At 40.1% G+C, this 22,932-nt stretch overlaps 1 protein-coding gene across 1 annotated transcript; it reads left to right on the top strand.

The window, feature by feature from the left end:
• Nucleotides 1-10,592: 10,592 nt before the first annotated feature.
• On the top strand, nt 10,593-11,690 carry LOC140874487 (uncharacterized). Its single transcript, XM_073277778.1, has one exon. It carries the CDS (start codon nt 10,593-10,595, stop codon nt 11,688-11,690), a length of 1,098 nt encoding a protein of 365 aa, XP_073133879.1.
• Nucleotides 11,691-22,932: the final 11,242 nt, after the last annotated feature.

Below are 22,932 nucleotides of genomic sequence, written 5' to 3'. Positions count from 1 at the left end.
ACCATTCCCGAGCCTCAGCTGGGTCTCACCCATTCTAAGCCTGCGACTTCTTGTCATCACCTGCAAATCATTGCAAATGTGAGATCCACATCCGGTATCCAATACCCAAGAAGTTGTATTAAGTGACATGTTTATTTCAATATAGAACATACCCTTTGCAGTTCCCAACTGCTCAAGATATTCCTTGCAGTTGCGCTTCCAATGACCCGGCTTCTTGCAGTAATGGCAAACATCCTTGGATTTTCCATTGTTTGAAGCCTTTGTCTTTTCCTTCTTCTCGGGCTCAACTTTCTTGGGTGGGGTAGAACGTTTCTTGCCTTTCATACTTGGCCCCTTCTTCGCAGAAGATGAGGAGCCCACCAAGAAAGCTGGCTTATCCTTCTTAAGTGTGGATTCATATGTAACGAGCATATTGACCATCTCTTCAAGGGTGGCCTCTATCTTGTTCATATTAAAATTTATCACAAATCCATCAAATGAAGAAGGAAGAGACAGAAGCAATAAATCCACATTGAGTTCATGCTCCAACACCAAATCTAGGGTCGCCAACTTCTGTATGAGCCAAATCACTCGTACCCCATGATCACGGACCGAAGTCCCTTCACGCATGCGGCACGTCATCAACTCCTTAACAGTAGCGAACCTTTCAGCCCTCGACTGAGCCCCAAAAAGTTCCTTGAGTTGCGTGTGAATGTCAGCAGCATTCACCGTGTCCTCAAATCGCCTCTGGAGTTCATCAGACATCGAGGCTTGCATATAGCATTTGGTCTTGATGTCATGGTCACACCATGCATCAAGTTTGGCCAATTCCTCCGGACTTATGTCAGCTGGTGCTTCCTTCGGAGGTGCTTTCTCTAACACGTAGAGCATTTTCTCCGAAGTTAAGACAATCTTCAACTTCCGGAACCATTCCGTATAGTTGGCGCCAGTCAACTTGTTTTGTTCGAGGATCGAGAATAATGGATTTCGCGAATTCATTGTATGAAATACTGAAAAGAAAAACAGACATATATCAATGATTGTTTAACAATTTACTAAGACATAAAATAGGCGAATTTAATTTTATGAATCTCACTCCCACTATTTTAACGATTTCACCACCCTCTAGTGAAAACGGGAAACTTTTTCCTTAGTGAGAACATGGAGTCCAATTGACAAACTTATGGTCCCGAATAATATCAGCCAACCATAATTCTCAAAAGGTAGAGCCCAATTGCTTCCAAAGCAACCCCCATGTTTTTACCTCATGTCCAATAAGGGCCCAATAATATGACGCCGTTTAAAGTGACATGTCAAGATGACCCATCAATATTAAGTTGTGATGGACGGTCGCCATGTGGATCCCCCAATAATATGAGCCGATCCCATGGGGGTTCCACCCAACTTACAACATTTGTCGATCCAATGTACAGCTTTCCGACGGACGGGCCCCCCCAATAATATGAGCCGGACCGTATCCGCGGGTAGCGTCACATACATTGACCGTTGATGGAAGGTGGGAACATTTAAACAAATTTAAATTTCCTTTATTTATCTTGATATAAATTTTAAATCATATTTAAAATGAGGGATTTTTAATTATAAAAATATTTGTCTCATATTCATTTTATTGCATGCTTGCCGGATTCACGCAATTTATGTCTAAACATGCATACAATCATAATATCAAATATTATATAGGATGATCGATTCCATTTCTAATTGACCCGTGGTTGCCAATCACGGGTCTTAGTCCAATCCTAGGTAATATGCAGTATGCAATGCAATCCTATTACATGTGCTTCCAATTTACATTTCTTCAGTCTTTATTGTCTGCTGGGCCCACCGTCTTCAAATCTTGATCTCCCACTAAATCTAATGTATTTACAATAAATAACAATGACAAGTAGGGATACATTTTTAGGGGTGGGAACGGGCTATAAACCAAGCCCACTTTTATTACATATGACATTCATATCGGGCCATAAACCAGGCCCATTAATAAAACCAACAACAATAAAAACAAAATGTAAATTCCTAACATACACCTACAAAATTGGTCATGGCAATCGATCATCCTTATCCAATAACATTTAATTCAAAATTAATTTATTGGATAACATGCAGTGGCAATTCAAATTTAAACAAGATAAAATCATATTTTATATATAAAATCTCATTTCACATATAAAATCATATTTTATCTCTATATCAAATAAAATCATATTTTATCTATAAAATCCAATTTTACAAATAAAATCATATTTTACTCAATATATCATAAGATCATATCTTATCATCAATTGTACCAAAATAATTGATTTCAAAATTCAATTTACGGATAAAACATTAAAATTTTCCAAAAATTCAAATTTATCCAAAATCAATTTTAAAATTTACGGACTCGAACAATTCGATCCGAAATCTCGTGAACCAATCAAAAACAATTTTTGACCGGACCAAAAATAAAATTTTAACATATTAAAATTAATTTTTAATAAAAATATAATTTTTCCCGCGGGCCGCCCGGGACACTCCCGGGGCGCGGGCCGGGGGCAGCCCGGCTGCCCCCTTAGGGCAGCAACAATTGCTGCCCTGGCGGCGCCGAACGCCGCCCCTGGGCGGCGCTGTGCGCCGCCCTGCGCAGCGCCCAGCGCTGCGCTGGGCAGCGCACAGCGCTGCCCTGGGCGGCGCCGTGCGCCCCCTTTGGGCGGCGCCGTGCGCCGCCCGGGGCAGCAACAATTGCTGCCCCACCGGGCAGCGATCCAATCGCTGCCCGGGTTTTGCCCCGGAAAAAAATTTTTTTTTTTTATTTAAAAATATTTATTTTGTTTTCCAAAAACCGAGATTCAAAAATTTTGTACAATCGATTAATTTAATCGTTTGATCTGAGCAACCTGGCTCTGATACCACTGTTGGAAAAAACTGGCGGTCAGATCAATCACGATTGATACCCGGTGCAGCGGAAGTTTAAAAATTTTTTTTTATCATGGAACAATTCCATGGTGTGGGTATCAACCATTCAACGATTAAATTATTGTGTGTGTAAAATTCAAATAACAATTAATTAAATTTTACCTTCAATCTCGAAGCGAGATTAATGGACACCACACAGATTTCTCTGCGCTTCTTGTATCTCCCAGGAACTGATGAACTCCTTCAATCAGGTCCACGAATGGGGTTTAAATCCCTCTGATAGATTGCACTAGAAAATCTATCAGAAGTTTTCTGCGAAGAGATTAAACGAATCTGATTCGTTATTCCTGGCTGCAATTCAAAAAATCACAGACCGGAATTTCTCTGACAGAGCAAGGAGGGTTCGGCCGATTTAATTATGAGAGAGGCTAGGGTTCGAAATTTTGCTCTCAAAATAATGACCTGTTGTGTGTAATTTCTGTACTGAAATAACTTATTTATAATGCAGGCCACTAACACCTTAGGGCCCATTAGTCATAAGCTAGGGCCCGACAAGCAAAGCCCGCACGTTCAGAAATTAATATAAAATTCATCGTGACTCCGATCGATGAACCAATTTCACCAATGTGCACAGAAACCATTTCTGCACATTTTAAAGTCAAAATAAATTTTCCTGAATCCGAATTCAGTGGTTTCCAAAAATGTCCATCCCTATGTCATTTTAGGAAATCCTACTCCCTTACTCTTATTTAAGAAGTCCAACTCCTTAGTTCATTAAATTTAACTCTTTAAATTTAACTATCTCAACGGGGATTAAAACTCCATTACACTGTGTGACCCTCAATGGTTCAGGGATACAGCTAGCCGTGGGCTCACAACTCCTTGTGACTCGGAACAACACTTTCCGACTTGCCCAACGAATCAAGGTAAAGCGCCTAGCAACATCGCCCCATGATTCCCTAGGTATCACTGATAGTGCCTACAAGAACCAGTAGATTTTGGTTAGCGTACAGTACGGTCCCTTCATCCATATATCCCGATCGAATCAACAACCATTGGTATATCGAGAGTCGCTCAAGATTCGATAACTATGCAATACATCTTGAAGATCAAATTAGTGACATCGCATGTGCTACTAAGAAACCATTTCTTAAATCACATCAAGTACTCTGGCCAGATATTTGTCACACTAATATCTCCTCAGATCGCATAGGATATCCACACTCGCAAGTATGTGGTGAATCCTTGACAACAATGCATTGACTCCTATATGTGTCGTAACTGTACCCAATCTCGACACCTGATGACCCCCATAGAGTCGGTAAACGAGTCAAAGCACAGCACTAGCATATAGAGTCTCCATGATGTTTCAAGTCGTAAGGACTAATGGTGTACAACCAAAACCGCGGACTTTATCCACTCGATAAGTGATAACCACTTGGAAAGTCCGGATAGGGTAGTTCGATTATTCATCCTATGAATATCCATTTGCATGCTTCGAACATCTCCATGTTCCCTACCAATGAAACGTGGTACTCCGCATCGCAAATGCTAGTCTCAAACTCGAGCGATCCTTATCCTTATTATCGGACGGCTCAATCGACTAGGAACGGTTTTTAGAATATACAGTGACTATAAGATGTATTTCATGATAGACATCTCCATGTTCTACCACATCTTACATACACTATAGTATATTCAAGGTCTTTATCAAAACAACAATAGTATATCACAATATAACAATATGAAGTAATATAAAGTCATTGCCATAAAAGTGTAAATAATATTAAACAAAAGATTGTTTATACAAAGAGTCATCAAAGCCCATAGCCACACAGTTGGCTCACTGGGCACCCACTCTTACAGATATCATCATATGAGAGTCTGAAATCAGGATATAGCCAAGACAACATTTAGTACCAGGTATGGGCATTATGATTTTCTAGTAATGTCATTTGGGTTGACTAATGCAGCGGCCGTATTCATGGATTTGATGAATCGGGTATTCCGAGATTTTTGGACAAGTTTTTCGTTATGTTCATTGATGATATCTTATTATATTCACACGATGTGAATGAGCATGAGTATTATCTGAGACTTGTATTGCAGACTTTGAAGAAAAGACAGTTGTACGATAAGCTGAGTAAGTGTGAGTTCTGGCTGGATCGAGTGGTATTTCTTGGCCATATTATATCCCAGGATGGAGTTTTTGTATATCCTAGCAAGATTGAGGCTGTAATGAATTGGTCGCGTCCGACGACGGTAGATGAGATCCATAGTTTTCTGGGTCTAGCCGGATATTATCGTCGCTTTATCATGAATTTCTCGTAGCTAGCTCAACCTCTGACACAACTTACTCGGAAGGGGGTGAATTTTGAATGGTCTTCAGAATGTGAAGAAAATTTCTGTGTGCTTCGTAGATGGTTGACTTATGCTCCTGTATTGGATTTACCATCTGGATCTGGAGGGTATGTGGTATACAGTGATGCTTCTCTTCAGGGACTGGGAAGTGTCATGACTGAATGGGCATGCGATTGCATACGCTTTTAGGCAGTTGAAAGTTCACGAGAACAATTATCCAGTGCATGATCTTGAGTTAGCAGCAATTGTCTTTGCATTGAAGATCTGACGTCATTATCTGTATGGCGAGAGATTTGAGATCTTCACAGACCACAAAAGTATCAAGTATTTGTTTACACAAGCAGAGTTGAACATGAAACAGAGACGTTGGATGGATTTACTGAAGGATTATGATTGTGAAATTAAATACCATCCAGGGGCTGCTAATCTTACAGCTAATGCCTTGAGTCGCAAGGTACGAGTGTCCGCACTTCAGACATGTTCTGTAATCGATGCAATTGAAGATTGTTGTTCTTCAAGGTATACCTTCAAGCATAAGAAAGTTATGCAGAGTATCCAGATGTTTGCGATCTTATCTGAGCTAGATTTGTATTCTCGGATTAGAGATGCTCAGATGTCTGATCTAAAGACCCAGCGCTTGGCTCATTTAGCCAGAGATGATAGTACGTCTGGATTCCATTATCAATCATATGGTTTTCTCTGTTTGCCAGGCTGTATTGTTGTTCCGGAGAATGATACTCTGATGGAGGATATTTTATCCCAGGCTCATCGTTCTAAGTTGAGTATTCATCCGGGAAGCAACAAGATGTACAAGGATTTGTGTACTAGGTTCTGGTGGAAGGGAATGAAGAGGAGTGTGTACCAGTTTGTTTCGAGATGTTTAGTGTTTCAGCAGGTCAAGGCAGAGCACCGATGACCTGGAGGTTTACTTCACAGTTTACCTATTCCTGAGTAGAAATGGGAGTTGATCACGATGGACTTCGTGACCCATTTACCGGCGTCCTCAAGGAATTGTGATGCTATCTGGGTTGTGGTGGACCGACTCACCAAGTCAGCACATTTAATTTCTTATAACCGGGACTACAATTTTGACAGGATGACTCATTTGTACATCCAGGAGATTGTCCGATTGCACGGGGTGCCTGTGAGCATAGTCAGCGATCGAAACCTTAGGTTTAATTCCAGTTTCTGGGGAGTCTTCAGCGCGCTATGGATACTACTCTTAGCTTGAGTACTTCTTATCACACAGAGGCTGATGGACAGTCAGAGCGCAAGATTCATACTCTTGAGGATATGCTACGCGCTTGTTCCATGGATTTTGGTCCAGCATGGCAAGATCAGTTGCCATTGATTGAGTTCCCGTACAACAACATTTACCATCGCAGTATTGGGATGGCTCCGTTTGAAGCATTACAGGCAACGATGTCCTACTCCACTGTTCTGGGAATAAATGGGGGAGCGACAGGTAGAGGGACCAGAGTTAGTGCTACAGGTCACTGATATTATTGGACAGATGAAGAAGCGAATTAAGACTGCGCAGGATCGGCAGGCTAGTTAGGCGAATGTTAAGCGCATGCCTTTGCAGTTTGAGGTGGGTGAGAAAGTATTCTTGAAAGTCTCACCATTTCACAGGATTTTGAGATTCGGTCTCAAGGGTAAGCTATCTCCTAGGTTGATTGGTCCAATTGAGATTTTGGAAAGTGTTGGAGATTTGACTTACAGGTTGGCGTTACCGCCATATTTGTCAAGTATCCATGATGTATTCCATGTATCTCTGTTACGAAGGTATGTGGCAGATGAATCTCATATCTTACAGCCATCTGAAGTACAATTAGATACAGATTTGACGTATGTGGAGAGACCTTTGCATATCATAGGTCATAAAGATAAGGTCTTACGCAACAAGATCATTCCTCTTGTTCTAGTTCACTGGCAGCGCCGAGGCACTGAAAAAACCACTTGAAAACTTGAGAGTCGTATGCGTACAGACTATCCAGAGATATTTTGAATTGTATTTCAAGTTGTATATTTTAAAATGTTCAGTTTGAATAAAAGATGTTTATTCAGTATTTTACTGCATTCAGTACTTAAGATTTGTTTCGAGGACAAAATATCTTAAGTAGAGGGAGAATATAGTAGCCCGGTTCAATTTTATAAGATTAAGGAGCTTAATTGTAATTAAGAAATTTATTCAGGGAATAAATTGCAAATTGAACTCGGACAGGATCGGACCGTCCGATCTAAGAACGGAGCATCCAAACCCGTTGCTAGGTGTCCAATGAGGTGTCAAGTTGGAGATGACATGTGGCCGAGATCGAAGCGTTCGATCTGCTGGCGGACGTATGTCAACAAGATCACGCCACGTGGCCAGTCATGCAGATCGGACTGCCCGATCTGGCCGATCGGAGCGCCCGATCGTATCCTATAAATAGGGGTTCCGAGGGCCTCATTTCTCACACCAATCCAACCTTTTCTCTTTCGGTTTAGGGTCTTCCTAGGGGATTTCTAGCCATCCTAGGCTCGGTCCAGGAGTTGGCGAGGTGCTTCGTTGTTGCAGCGGTGTGGTGCCCAAGTTCTGGGGAAATCGTCATCAGCGGGGGCTGACGACGAACGAAGGTATAGCTCTGGATCCTGCTATGCTTGGTACAAATGATGAGATTATTGAGTGATAAGTAAACGAATGATTAAAATAATTATAGATGATGATTGTAATATTTGTGATAAAATATTATTATGTTTGGTTTGATTTTTATGTCTAGGATTAAGTGAATAGGGTTTTTTTGTATGACCAAAATACCCCCAACTCTTATTATTATTTTTACTATTATTATTAATATTAATTTATTGTTATTTTTAATACAACTCTTAATAATAATTATTTTTATTATTTTATTGTCGTGCTTCCTTAGTTCTTACAGCAGTTATTATTGTTCGTAATATCCTTGGATGTAGTTATTAGTTAGAAAAAGTTATTTCTTATTATCCATCATTAAATTTTTTTATTCAATTATATTATAGTTAATATAATATTGTTAATAATTACATATTAATTCAAGTAATATTTCTCATTATTATATTTTTTATTATTGCTTATTACATAGTACTATTCATATCATTAATATTATTATTATTATCATCATCATCATTTTTATATCTTATTATTTATTATTAAGGTTTGTAAATAATATTATTTGAAAATTTATTGATAATTAAAAAATGAGTGGTAGTTCGATTTATTGGGTTTAACACGATTTTTAAAAAGTGTACACTTTTATTTTATTTTATTTTTTAAATATTATTTTTGAATTTTACATTCTCTCCCTAATAGCGTGTTGCGTAAGAAAGACAATGTCGAGAGTTTTTTTAATTTTACATTTATTTATAAGGGATATAAGAGTAAAAATGCACCTTATCCTTGGACCTACAAAGTAAACACATGGCCTGAGAGCAGCAGATTAATTGTCTTACTTTTAAGATGTACAATGTGGACCCTATACGGGCCATTGGGATAACAAAAAAGGGTCAAAAAATCATATCAAATGAATGATTACAACTGATTGATAATTAATCAAGCTTTATTTGGACAAGTATAATTGGAATTTGGCGGAAGGGGTCGTCTATTTTCTCGAATGAAATTGTGCGGAGGCTTACTCTTCCAAATGAATTTAACAACAATATGGGCAAAACGACATTACTTTAATTTACAAAGACTATTCAGATATTTTCATCTTAACTAATCTATACTTCTATACTATTATATTAAAGATGTGGCTATTAGAGTAACCACCTTGAGGACATCAAAATCTCATAATTCAATGATTACCCTTTTCTTTTAATAACTAATCACAAAAAATCTTTCATTCATTTTAGGGAGATTTTCTTAAATGACCTCCATCAAATTACTATAATCAATTTTAGCCTTCAATTAAGTTAATTTTCTAAAATAATCTCTTTTTTGTGTCAATTACAATGATATTCTTTAAGCCTATGCATCCTTAGTTTCTCCATCTCAGATACTTTTTTCCTCTCATCAATTTCATGACGGCGTCAGAGCTTTGAAGCGCATTCATTCTATTTCTTCGGACATGTACAAATTTCACTGATTTGTCTACTCAATTTCTTTTACACGTTGATTACTTTTATATTAATATTATTGTACATGCATAGACATATGAGAAACCTGTTTTGTTTCTGTCAAATTGTTAATATATTGACTCAATAAGTTTTTATAACTTTGATTTTAATTATATATATATATATATATATATATTTGACTTGATTATTGTCATGATTTTTCCACAATTTGTAAGTATTTTTTTGTTTAAGGATATTTTTAAGTTGAATTAACTGGATTATTTGTGATTTAATATTGTAGTTGAAATATACATGAATGTTTTGGAGTTTAAATACGTGTGAATAAGGTTGAAATATGTGTGAGTTGTTTGTTTGTATGCATTATTAAGTGGAGTATTTGAGATATATTGATTCCAATAAGAATATTTTGAATTTGAAATATGTTTGAGTTTTTTTTTTATTTGTATGTATGAAAGTGTGTACAATTATATATTTAAAATTTAAAATAAAATAATATATACATATAAAGATGTAATTTACGTATGAGAGTATAATATTTTTCACAAAATTTTGCAGGTAATGGATTCACTCAAAAGACTCATTATTTCTTATTAAGGAAAATTTACAAAAAATGTGACTGGTATTTGGGTTTGGAATGAAAAAGATACAAAGTCTTTGCTTGTACCAGTTACAATTTGATTCACGGAGTTGTGCAATAAGGTTCAAGATCTCCTGAGCGTTAATTGTTTGACTCGAAAGTCGTGATGCAATTTGTTGTCCCGGGTATGATACATGTTCCTATTTCTCCCGTTGAAATCACATCAGAAGATGACCTACAATGGTTTATTTCTATTCATGAACAAGTTACTCTTTGTATATCTCTTGAAGACAAAACATTAATTGATTCAACTCCAAATGTGGAACCAATTACTGTTGGTAATCATTCTTCTCCTTGTCTGAATGGTGCATTACAAAATTCTTGAATTGACAATATTGTGAATTGTTTGGATGTTGAAGGAAGAGGGGTGTCAAATCATGTCTTGGACAATAATCAATTTGTTGAAATACAACAGGATTATCGAGAATTAGAAGGTGAAGTTATTAACCGTGGTAGTGCAGACAACTATTTTAATGGCTATGTGATTGTTTCGGATGCCCACCAAAATTTCATCTCTACTTCTATGCCGATTTCAGGAAACAAAAACGACATTGATGATTAATTTCAGAATAGAAATGAAAATGTTGCACACGGTTCTGTACCAATGTCAATGAATGAGAACATTCTTAGAGCTTCATCAAGTCGCTCAAAAACTCATAGAAGGTTAGAGAAAGTGATGCCATCTGAATCATTTCATGATGAATCTGAAGTTCAGGCGGATCAATTGTTTCAAAACAAAAGAGAGCTGCAATCAAAGTTACACATGCTTGCCTTGAGGAAAAAATTTGAATTCAAAGATAAAAAGTCTAACAAGTCAGTAATTTCAGTTGTATGTATTGATGATAACTGCAAAAGAAATACGAGGGCAACAAAGCTACAAGATTCGAACTATTTTCAGGTTCGTAAATATACATCTAAGCATACATGTTCATTGGATTTCCGGCATAATGGACACATGCAAGCAAGTAGTTGGGCAATCGGTCAGCACATCATGTCAAGATTGCAAGATCTTAACCAATCATATAGGCCATCTACCATCATTGGTGATATACGCAGAGAATTTGGCATAAACTTGAGTTATCGAAAGGCATGGAAGTCCAAAGACCGTGCACTTGAGCTGATTAGGGGGTCACCTGAAGATGGTTATGGGAATTTGGCATCATATTGCTATATCTTGGAGAAGAATAATACTGAAACAACTACATATATTCAAATAGATCAAGGTGATCGTTTTTTGTACTTTTTCTTGTCTTTAGGACCAAGTATACGTAGTTTTCATTCTTCAATGAGGCCTGTTATATGTGTTGATGGTACTTTTTTGAAATGTAAATACAAAGGGACATTGATAATTGCAACATATCAAGATGCCAATGGACAAATTTATCCAATTGCTTGGGGAATTTTGGATTCTGAGAATGATTCATCATGGTTGTGGTTTATGTCAAGACTGAAAGAACAAATTGGTGACTCCAATCGATTGGTATTTATATCTGATCGACACAAGAGTATTACTAAAGCAATCAGAATGATATTTCCACAATCTCATCATGGTCATTGTATTTGGCACATGGAGCAAAATATTAAGGTAAAGTTTCATACAAAAGTCTCATACCTTTGTTCAAAATCTGCCGCAGAAGCTTACCGAATGTCTGAGTTTGAAAATTATATGACAGAAATATACAGAAAGAATGAGAAACTTTGAAAATACTTGGAGGATGCAGGTTATGATTCTTGGTCAAGAGATCATTTTAAAGGGAACCACTATAATATTATGACATCAAATAATGCATAGTCTATGAATTCTCTGTTAAAATCTCAAAGGGAATATCCGATCACTGCTTTGATTGAACACATACGATCAGTTATGCAAATATGGTTTTATGAGCGTCATGAAGAGGCAGAAGCATGCATGACGCAGTTGACCCCAAAGCTTGAAGAAATCTTACGCAAGACACTTGATGCTTCTTCAATTCTCAAAGTGAACCCTATAACAGCACACGAGTTTCAGGTTGGTTTGGATACAACTAATATGGATGTTGTGAATGTTGCACAACGTACATGTTCATGTAAGAAATTTGAGATATTAGAAATTCCATGTAGACATGCACTTTTTGCTGCAATATCAAGAGGATTTCGATTTATAGTTTGTGCTCTGAATATTATAAAACTACATCTTGGAGAACCTCCTATGCCGAACCAATTTACCCTGTAGATAAACAGATAGATTGGTTGATTCCAGACGAAGTTCAAGAAATGGTTATTTTACCTCCATGTGTGAGGCGACCATGTGGAAGGCCACAAACAAGAAGGATGAGATCCATGGGTGAAATACCTCGTATGCATCATTGCTCTACATGTGGTTCTACTGGACACAATAAGAAAAGTTGTAAAAATTCTGCTCCCACTTTGACTTGATTACGTTTAGGATTTTTTCGAACAGGGTGATTGTTTCACTAGGATCAATTTGGTTTGTTTTGTTTTGTTTTTTTTAATTTGAATTTTGCATATTCCAAATAATCGTATGAATTCAATTCATCATCCATGCATTTGGACATAGGCCCCGTTTGGTTTCAAAAGCCAGGAAAAAAAGCATTTTTTTTAAGTGCTTTTCAGTTAACAAGATGTTTGGTTGACCAAAAAGTGCTTAAATAAGCATATTTTAAAGTCAAAATTAGAGTTTTTTCAAAAGCTAAAAATTGTAGCTTTTAAAAGCACTTATTTTAAAAAATATCTACAAAATCCAAACGGGCTCATAGAGTGATGATTATTTGTCAACGTTAAAATAAACATAATGTGCTTGGTGGCATGCTTCTGCAATTTTATTTTTTTGTTGGTTCTCAATTGAATTTTTGGATAGAAAATGAAACAATAAATATTGAATGAAGCGAGCCTAAAAGTGCATAAAATTGAGAATAGGATTTGAACAAAAAAAATTTTAAAATAACTTAATTGAAATAATGAGTAAAAATGTTGAGCAACGGCGAATAGGAATCACGTTCACAGAAATTGGCATGCTTCTGCCTTTTAGAGAAATGGAGCAAATATTTTTGAATTTTAAAAAGGTATTTTAGGATTTTTTTAATTATATAAGACATAATATTAAATATTTAGTAAAGAAGACCATTTTTAAAATTTTGACTTTAAATTGAGTTAGAATAAGGACAAATTATTTTAAAATCCCCAAACCCAAATATTTCTTTCTCTTAACTCCCTACACTCAAATTTCTTTGTTTCAACTCCCTAGTGGTCCTCAAATTTGTCTTAACAAAGTGTTTAGCATTTAATCATTTGTACGTGGCATTGTTTTACCTATCGAACCCATTCAGACCAAGCAAAACTATCGGTTACGCAAGGTTTCCAGCCGATATACTCTGGATTAGAGTCCAACATGCTTTCGTAAGATGAATTAAATTCAAATACCTCTTTGACCATAGTGTCGTCGGGTCATACCTGCCGAGTTTTACGAAGTGCTCCTCACACTCCAACCACGCAGTCGCAACAGATGGTTTCTGCACAAGCTCCTTCAACGACACCCAGCACAGCCTTAATTCGTTTTCTACCTTAAGGCGTATGGTATATGAATTTAATTATAAAATATGAGCATGAAAGAACAAGAGACTTTAGAAAAATTATTCAGACATAATATTATTACATAAATCAACTCTTTTGAAGAGGAGTAGACAACTTGTTTAGCTACTCATAGTAGCTTTGTTCTTGAAATACATAAACAGAAAACTTATTACAATAGAAAGAGAAATATTACAAAAATTTATTTGTAAGAAAACTGAAGGGAATGCTCGATGTCTTCAGCTTCCTTGAACGCTTGTATTTATAGCTGAGGTTCCACTCGTTTCACCGAGAAACTTCAGAAAATCTTACAGCTATTTTGTCTTGTCCTTTTATGCCATTATTAATGGAATCTTTAGCTAGTGGATGAGTCACCCATTATCCACCTAGTCCTGTTATGCCATTATTGATGACATCTTTTGTAGCGACCCTACCCGGATCCACTACCTAATCAGAGTGATTAGCGCAAGTAATAATAATTAGAGCGATAAATAGCGGATAATTCCAAAGTACAACAAATCCAATTGGAAGAATACAACCGACGATAGAAACAGTGTATAATTCTTTATACAACCAAATCGAAATTAGGGTATCAGAATCCCTAACAAACTACCTCTGCACGGTAGCAACCTCAACCCTGCTGAGAACCACCGGGACCGTCCAGCCTCAAACCTGGCCCGCCACAAGGTACACAATACCCAAACATAGGGGCGTGAGCTAGAACGCTCAATACGGAAGCAACGATATAAATACAAATATGAGCATGCACATGACTTTAAAATCAGGGTTAAATCACTTTACTCATGGCGCCTGGAATACACGGTACCGGGTAAGAGAGCTACTCCGCGTGGTACTCGTATATTCCCAAGACACGAATCCTCAGGAAAAATCGCCTCGACTGATGGAAACTGTCATGACTCACATCATACCCGATGCAGTATCCGTAAAAACATATGCATGTGCTAAAAACAGTAAAACATAGCCAATACAGCACATACATCATGCATCACACACATATGTATAAATATCATGCCGGCTATCTCGGTCAGTACTTACGTACCTCTAACACTGCAGGTCAACTCCTAGCACACCCGTCTAGGTCCAAAGCCTACAAGTCTGCTCTACTGCGTCTACACATGCAAAAATCCATGCATTACTATAAACGCTCTAAAAGCCTTAACTAAACTATTTCATAATCCTAAATATTTTTAGGAAGCCAAATTATACCTTCGTTCGTCGTCAGCCCGCTGGTGTAGAATCGTCTCAAAACCTAGGCACACCTCCGCTACGATGCCGAGATCGCTAGGCAACTTCTGGATTCCCAATAGGATGCCTAGAACTCCGTAGATCTAAGTAAGAAGGTTCGAAAACCAGAGGAAAGGAGGGGAAATCGGTGCAAAGAATGAGGGCTCAGACCCCTTATTTATAGACGGCGATCGGAATGTCCGATCCCGGTTCGGACCGTCCAAACTCGATCGGAACCTCCGATCGCACCTTCGGAGCATCCGATCGCTCAATATTACGTCAGCCATGATGTCACCTTGCTGATGTAAACGATGGCGTGTGCCCTGGTCCAGATCGGAGCTTCCGATCCTGCCGACGGAGCTTCCGATCTCGATCGGAGCCTCCGATCCTGGCACGGACCTTCCGATCCACTTCGGATCGTCCGAAATCCTCTTCGGACCGTCCGATCTATCTTGGACTATTTAGGCATAATTTAGTAATTAATTACCTTAATTACCTTGATTAATTTCAAGTTACTACATTCTCTCCCACTTAAGAAATTTCGTCCTCGAAATTACATCTTAAGGAAAACATAGTACGCAAAATCAATGCTCTTATTACAACTGAACAATATACATTCGATACAACAGAGTACAGAATCTTAAAACAACTCGGGGTGCTCGGCTAACATCCGACTCTCCAACTCCCAAGTAGCTTCCTCTGTACCTCTGCGTTGCCACTGTACCATCACCAACGGTATGCGCTTGTTACGAAGCACCTTGTCCTTCCTGTCGAGAATCCAGAGAGGTTTCTCCACATATGACAAATCGTGGTCTAGTTGCACCTCAGTCGGACACAAGATGTGGGACTGTTCCGCCACGTACTGTCTCAACAAAGACACGTGAAACACATCATGAATCTTCGAAAGATTTGGTGGCAAGGCTAGACGATAAGCCACGTCTCCAACTTTCTCGAGAATCTCGAAAGGACCAATAAATATTGGTGACAACTTACCCTTGAGACCAAACCTCATCACCTTCCGGAAAGGTGATACACGCAAGAATACATACTCTTCTTCTTCAAAATAAAGTGGTATACGGTGAGTGTTCACGTAGCTAGCCTGTCGATCCTGGGATGCCTTAATCCTGCGTCGGATCAATTCTACTGCATCAGTCATCTGCTGAATCATCTGAGGACCCTCCACCTGCCGCTCACCAACCTCGTCCCAAAACAAAGGTGTACGACAACGACGTCCATAAAGAGCCTCAAATGGTGCCATGCCAGTGCTGCTATGGTAGCTATTGTTATAAGCGAACTCCACCAATGGCAAATGATCGTGCCATGCTGGGCCAAAATCCATTACGGTAGCTCGAAGCATGTCCTCGAGAGTACGGATAGTCCTCTCCGATTGTCCATCAGTCTCTGGATGATACGATGTGCTCAAACTCAAAGTGGTACCAAGAGCACGCTGAAAGCTCCCCCAAAATCTTGAGGTGAAACGAGGATCTCTGTCGCTCACAATACTCAATGGAATACCATGCAAACGGACAATCTCTTGCACATACAGCCGTGCCATCCTGTCGAAGGTGAAATCCCGGTTATATGGTAAGAAATGCGCGGATTTCGACAATCGGTCAACAACAACCTAAATTGCATCGCAATTCCTGGAAGACATAGGCAAGTGGGTGACAAAGTCCATCGTCACATGCTCCCACTTCCACTCAGGAATATCGAGATTGTGAAGTAGACCTCTGGGTCGACGATACTCTGCATTGACCTGCTGACACACAAGGCATCGAGACACGAACTGATAGATGTTGCGCTTCATTCCTTTCCACCAAAATCGAGTATGTAGATCCTTGTACATCTTCATGCTGCCAGGATGTACTGAGAACCTACTATGATGAGCTTGCGATAAGATCTCGTCTCTAAGTGTGGAATCGTCAGGCACAACCACACGGCCAGAAAGACACAACAAACCATCCGCCTGAAAATGGAAACCAGCTGAATTTTCACCCTCAGTGAATCGGGATAATCTCTGAATCTTGGGATCAACACCCTGTGCCTCACGAATACGTCTATACAAGGCTGGCTCGGCAAGCACAGACGCAACACGAACTCCCTGTTGTTCCTTCTTATGACGGAAAGTGAAACCCAAGGAACAACACTCTTCGACCATTCGTGACACTGCACTGGTACGAAGGGAACTCAAATAAATCTTGCGACTAAGCGCATCAGCAACCGGATTAGAAGATCCTGGATGGTAATTGATTTCGCAATCATAGTCCTTCAGCAAGTCCATCCAACGGCACTGTCGCATGTTCAACTCTGCCTGAGTGAATAGGTACTTCAAACTCTTATGATCAGTAAAAATCTGGAATCGTTCACCGTAAAAATAATGACGCCATATCTTCAGAGCAAAGACAATGGCTGCAAGCTCTAGATCATGTACGGGATAATTCCCCTCGTGAGTCTTTAGTTTCCTGGAGGCATAGGCAATCACATGCCCATTTTGAGTCAACACACACCCCGAACCCTGAAGAGAAGCATCGGTGTGGACTACGAAACCACCAGATCCAATCGGCAAGGATAGTACTGGAGCAGTCGTCAATCGACGTCTCAACTCACGAAAACTATCTTCGCACGCAGAAGACCACTCAAAAGAAACATCCTTTCGCGTCAACTGTGTCAAAGGCCTGGCTATCTGAGAGAAATTCTCCACGAATCGACGGTAGTATCCGGCCAAACCCAAGAAACTACGAATCTCAGATGCTGTTGTCGGGCGCGACCAATTAAGAATAGCCTCTGTCTTGCTAGGATCCACTGATACTCCATCTCTAGAAATGACATGACCAAGGAACACAACTCGATCAATCCAGAAGTCACACTTGCTGAGCTTAGCATATAACTGATGCTCTCGCAAGGTCTGTAAAATAGTACGAAGATGAAAGGCATGCTCATCCATGCTACGAGAATACACAAGGATGTCATCGATGAACACCACCACGAACTTATCCAGAAAGTTGCGGAAAACTCTGTTCATCAGATCCATAAAAACAGCTGGAGCATTCGTCAAACCAAACGGCATCACTAGAAACTCATAGTGTCCATACCGCATACGAAATGCTGTCTTCGAAACATCCTCGTCTCTAACTCGCAACTGATGATACCCAGAACGCAAGTCGATCTTGGAATAGACAGTAGTACCCTGCAATTGATCAAACAGATCGTCAATCCGCGGAAGAGGATACTTATTCTTTACTGTCACTTTGTTCAACTGACGATAGTCAATGCACAAACGCATCGAACCATCCTTCTTCTTGATGAATAGAACCGGGGCTCCCCAAGGTGAAACACTGGGTCGAATGTAGCCCTTATCAAGAAGATCCTGCAACTGCTGCTGCAACTCTCGCATCTCAGATGGAGCTAATTGGTACGGTGCTCGGGAAATCGGCGCTGTCCCTGGAAACAAGTCAATGCCAAACTCGATCTCTCGCACAGGTGGTAACCCTGGAATCTCGTCGGGAAACACATCCGGGAACTCACTGACTACTGGTATCTCCTCCATGTCCGGATCCTCTAAGGATGCATCAATCGCATAGATCAGGTAGCCTTCCCCGCCAGACTCTAAAGCACGTCGGGCTTTCAAAGCAGAAACCACTGGCATCGGGGGTCGCGCTCCCTCACCATAGAAATACCAAGCATCCTCAGCCTCGGGGCAAAACGGGACAAATTTCTGGTAGCAATCCACTACCGCTCGATACGAAGTCAGAAGATCAATCCCGATGATACCATCAAAGTCATCCATTGCTAAAACCATCAGGTTAGCGCTCAACAGATGTCCCTCAAATCCCAAAATACAACCCAAAGCAAGACGCTTAGCTAAGACTTCCTGTCCCATCGGAGTCGAAACCACTAACAAGACGTCTAAGGAAACAAAAGTTAATCTATGCCTCTTAACAAATCGAGCTGATATGAATGAATGCGAAGCACCAGTATCGATCAAAAGATAAGCAGGAAAACCGCACAAACTAAAAGTACCTGCAATCATGTTCTCACTGTATGCCTGAGCCTGCTCCTGGTTCAGCGCAAACACCTGCCCCTGAGCACGCGGGCGCGATGACTGTCCTCTCGAAGAAGACTGAGAATGATGTTGCTGCGATGGCTGCGACTGCTGACGCTGCTGCTGCGAAGGCTGCTGCTGATACCGCGGTGGCTGATAGATAGTAGTCTGAGAACCACCAACACTCCCCGAACCACTCACTGTACCGGCCAAAGTGGGTCAATCTCTTTTCATGTGACCCTCCTGGCCGCACTGAAAACAAACACCAGTGATATGAGGAAAAGGCCCTGGGTGATGCTTCCGTTTGCACTGAAGACAACGTCGTGAATCACCAAAATGATGAACACTGCCAGATCTGGAAGAAGAAGAAGAAGTACCACCCTGTCTCTTAAAAGACTGGGCCCTTGGACCCAAAGAGCTAGATGGTCTGGATGCAGAAGATCCGAAAGTCCTATTCCTCTGCAGACTGCCTCTACCTGGTGACAATTGTTTACCAAATTCTCGAAGTTCCTCTCTCTGCCCACGGCAACCAACTGATGAATGTCAGGGTTAAGGCCCTGAAGAAATAGATCGTGCATCGTCTCTGAGCTACTCGCAATATGGGGACTGAAAGAAAGAAGCTCAAAGAATTTCTGCTGGTACTCATCAATTGTCATAGTACCCTGTCGCAAACTCAGCAACTCGCTCGCCTTCGTCTGACGCAAAGCTGGAGGAAAGTAATGCTTCTCGAAGGAAGACTTAAACTCAGCCCAAGTAGCGGTACCCCTGACGGCAATAAACGGAGTAGAAGTAGCTCTCCACCATCTCTTCGCATTTCCCTCTAGAACAAAAGCTAAATTCTCCATCTTCTGGGCTTCAGTACACTGATACTCCCGAAAACAACTCTCCATACGCTCCAACCAGTCCTCAGCAACAGCAGGAGCCTCGCCACCCACCAATGGCTTAGGAGCCATCTGAAGAAAATGGTTCATACTAAAACGCCTATGATCCTCATGATGATGTCTACGGTGATGTCTCTTTGGTGGATCACCCCAATGACCACCGCTAGACTGACTCTCGTAATCATCATCTGCCATCTGTCAATAACAACAGACAACTCTTAAAATCCGCTTTACTAATTCCCAGTTGCAATGCGCTCTGATACCAATGAATGTAGTGACCCTACCCGTATCCACTACCTAATCAGAGTGATTAGCGCAAGCAATAATAATTAGAGCGATAAATAGCGGATAATTCCAAAGTACAACAAATCCAATCGGCAGAATACAACCGACGATAGAAACAATGTATAATTCTTTATACAACCAAATCGAAATTAGGGTATCAGAATCCCTAACAAACTACCTCTGCACGATAGCAACCTCAACCCTGCTGAGAACCACCGGGACCATCCAGCCTAAAACCTGCCCCGCCACAAGGTACACAATACCCAAACACAGGGGCGTGAGCTAGAACGCTCAATACGGAATCAATGATATAAATACAAATATGAGCATGCACATGACTTTAAAATCAGGGTTAAATCACTTTACTCATGGCGCCTGGAATACACAGTACCGGGCAAGAGAGCTACTCCGCGTGGTACTCGTATATTCCCAAGACACGAATCCTCAGGAAGAATTGCCTCGACTGATGGAAACTGTCATGACTCACATCATACCCGATGCAATCTCCGTAAAAACATATGCATGTGCTAAAAACAGTAAAACATAGCCAATACAGCACATACATCATGCATCACACACATATGTATAAATATCATGCCGGCTATCTCGGTCAGTACTTACGTACCTCTAACACTGTAGGTCAACTCCTAGCACACCCGTCTAGGTCCAAATCCTACAAGTCTGCTCTACTGCGTCTACACATGCAAAAGTCCATGCATTACTATAAACGCTCTAAAAGCCTTAACTAAACTATTTCATACTCCTAAATATTTTTAGGAAGCCAAATTATAACTTCGTCCGTCGTCAGCCCGCTGGTGTAGAATCGTCTCAAAACCTAGGCACACCTCCGCTACGATGCCGAGATCGCTAGGAAACTTATGGATTCCCAATAGGATGCCTAGAACTCCGTAGATCTAAGTAAGAAGGTTCGAAAACCGGAGGAAAGGAGGGGAAATCGGTGCACAGAATGAGGGCTCGGACCCCTTATTTATAGACGGCGATCGGAACATCCGATCCCGGTTTGGACCGTCTGAACTCAATCGGAACCTCCGATCGCACCTTCGGAGCGTCCGATCGCTCAATATTACGTCAGCCATGACGTCACCTTGCTGACGTAAACGATGACGTGTGCCCTGGTCCAGATCGGAGCTTCCGATCCTGCCGACGGAGCTTCCGATCCACTTCGGATCGTCCGAACTCCTCTTCGGACCGTTCGATCTATCTTGGACTATTTAGGCATAATTTAGTAATTAATTACCTTAATTACCTTGATTAATTGCGGGTTACTACATCTTTTGGTGGAGGAGTCACATGCTGTCCTTTTTCTTTTGGCTCTATCTTCCTCACATGCATTTTTTATTGTTGTCGGGGCATCTTCTGCTTTTGCAGTGGTCCCCTGAAAAAACGCATCTTTGGTGGTCCCTGTCCACCTTTGCTTGTCTCGGAAAATTCTTTTCGATCCGTTCGGGTTCTGAAGTTTTTTCCGAATTCTGGCTCCTTCTGGTTTGGACACTTTGGGCAGATGTTTTCTGACCATCTTCCGATATGAGCCATGTTACAAAATTTTCGGCGAGTCTCTTTACTCCTCGGCAGCTTGTTGTTCCACAAAAAGTTTCTCTTTTTTTCGAAGAGTTCTTCCACAAAAGCCGTAGTTTTTCCTGTCATTGTGTTTAACAGGAATGATCCGTCACAGAATTCTGATAAAATATGAACGAAAACTTGACCTTGTCCATCTCGGTGAGACAAACTCAAATACCACATGCCCTTCTGGTTGAAATTTCATCTTCTCCAAAAGTGGACACTAATGGTATTTCTTCAGATAGGGGATCCTTGATGAATTTTTGATTATTCATGTCAAGTCTCCTCAGCTTGATGAAATGAAAGGGCTCGTGTGATCCTTTTCCTTTTGGTTCTGGAGATGCACTAAAGAAATATAATTCAAGCACATCTCCTCTGGACAAATGGTCGTTATTTGCCCATGTTTCTTGGACTGCTTCCTGAATCCATTTTGGTAACTGTGATATCTCCGAAAAGCTTGGTGGCGTTGTATAAACTGAGGCCAAAGCTCCAAATTCATACCAGAGCTTTACATCCTTAGGATTGACATTTTTTTTTAGCCAAACTCTTGGATATATTCCTGCTACATCAACCCTGCAAGTGTTAGGGTTAATTTCACTTCTTGTACTTAATTTCTCCCACCTCTGTTGATAAACCTGAAATGGAGAAATAATAGCTGGGTTAGTATCGATCTTAGATTTTCCCTTGTCTGTGTTGGGCCTAAGATTGATCTCTTCCTCTTTTACCCCAGAGGCGGAGGGTTGACTTGATGAGTTATCCTCATCAATTGTTGCTTCATCCAAATCATCAAAGGCTGATGATAGATTCACACTTGTTTCTTGAGTTTTAGATCCCTTAACATCTTGTTTCACAATCGGTGATTGTATTTCTTGTTTTTGTAAAACCAGTGGTTTTAGCATATCTTGTTTATGAGAAACCAATGGTTTCTCTATAGCCTTCACAATTGGCCCTTGAATAGCAGCCCAAAGTTGTGTTTGAGCCTGCATACATCCTGTAATTCGATTAGATACTTTGATCCGATCAGCTTGTTGTAACCTGCCGGCCATTTCAGCATTAATGGCTAACTGGTTGAACTCGGTTTGAAGCAACCCAAGGTGTTCCCTGAGATGCCTCTGCATTTTCATGATGGAATCCATGTCACTGCCTTCCATCTCTTGTTAAAAAATCTGCAAGAATATTTTCATGATATTTAATAATAACAATGTCAAAAATATAATTTTGACATAATGCTTGCCATCTTAATAACCTAGATTTCTCAGGTTTAGATTCAATCTTATTTCTTAGAAAAGCTTTTACCTGGGTGTTATCAACCTTGAGTGTGAATTTTTTAGCAAGTAAAAATAATA

The sequence above is a fragment of the Henckelia pumila genome, chromosome 1 (genome assembly GCF_033568475.1).
Source record: "Henckelia pumila isolate YLH828 chromosome 1, ASM3356847v2, whole genome shotgun sequence".
Classification (NCBI taxonomy): Eukaryota; Viridiplantae; Streptophyta; class Magnoliopsida; order Lamiales; family Gesneriaceae; genus Henckelia; species Henckelia pumila.
The sequence above is the reverse complement of the archived record's forward strand: the minus strand, read 5'-3'. Positions and strand labels throughout refer to the sequence as shown.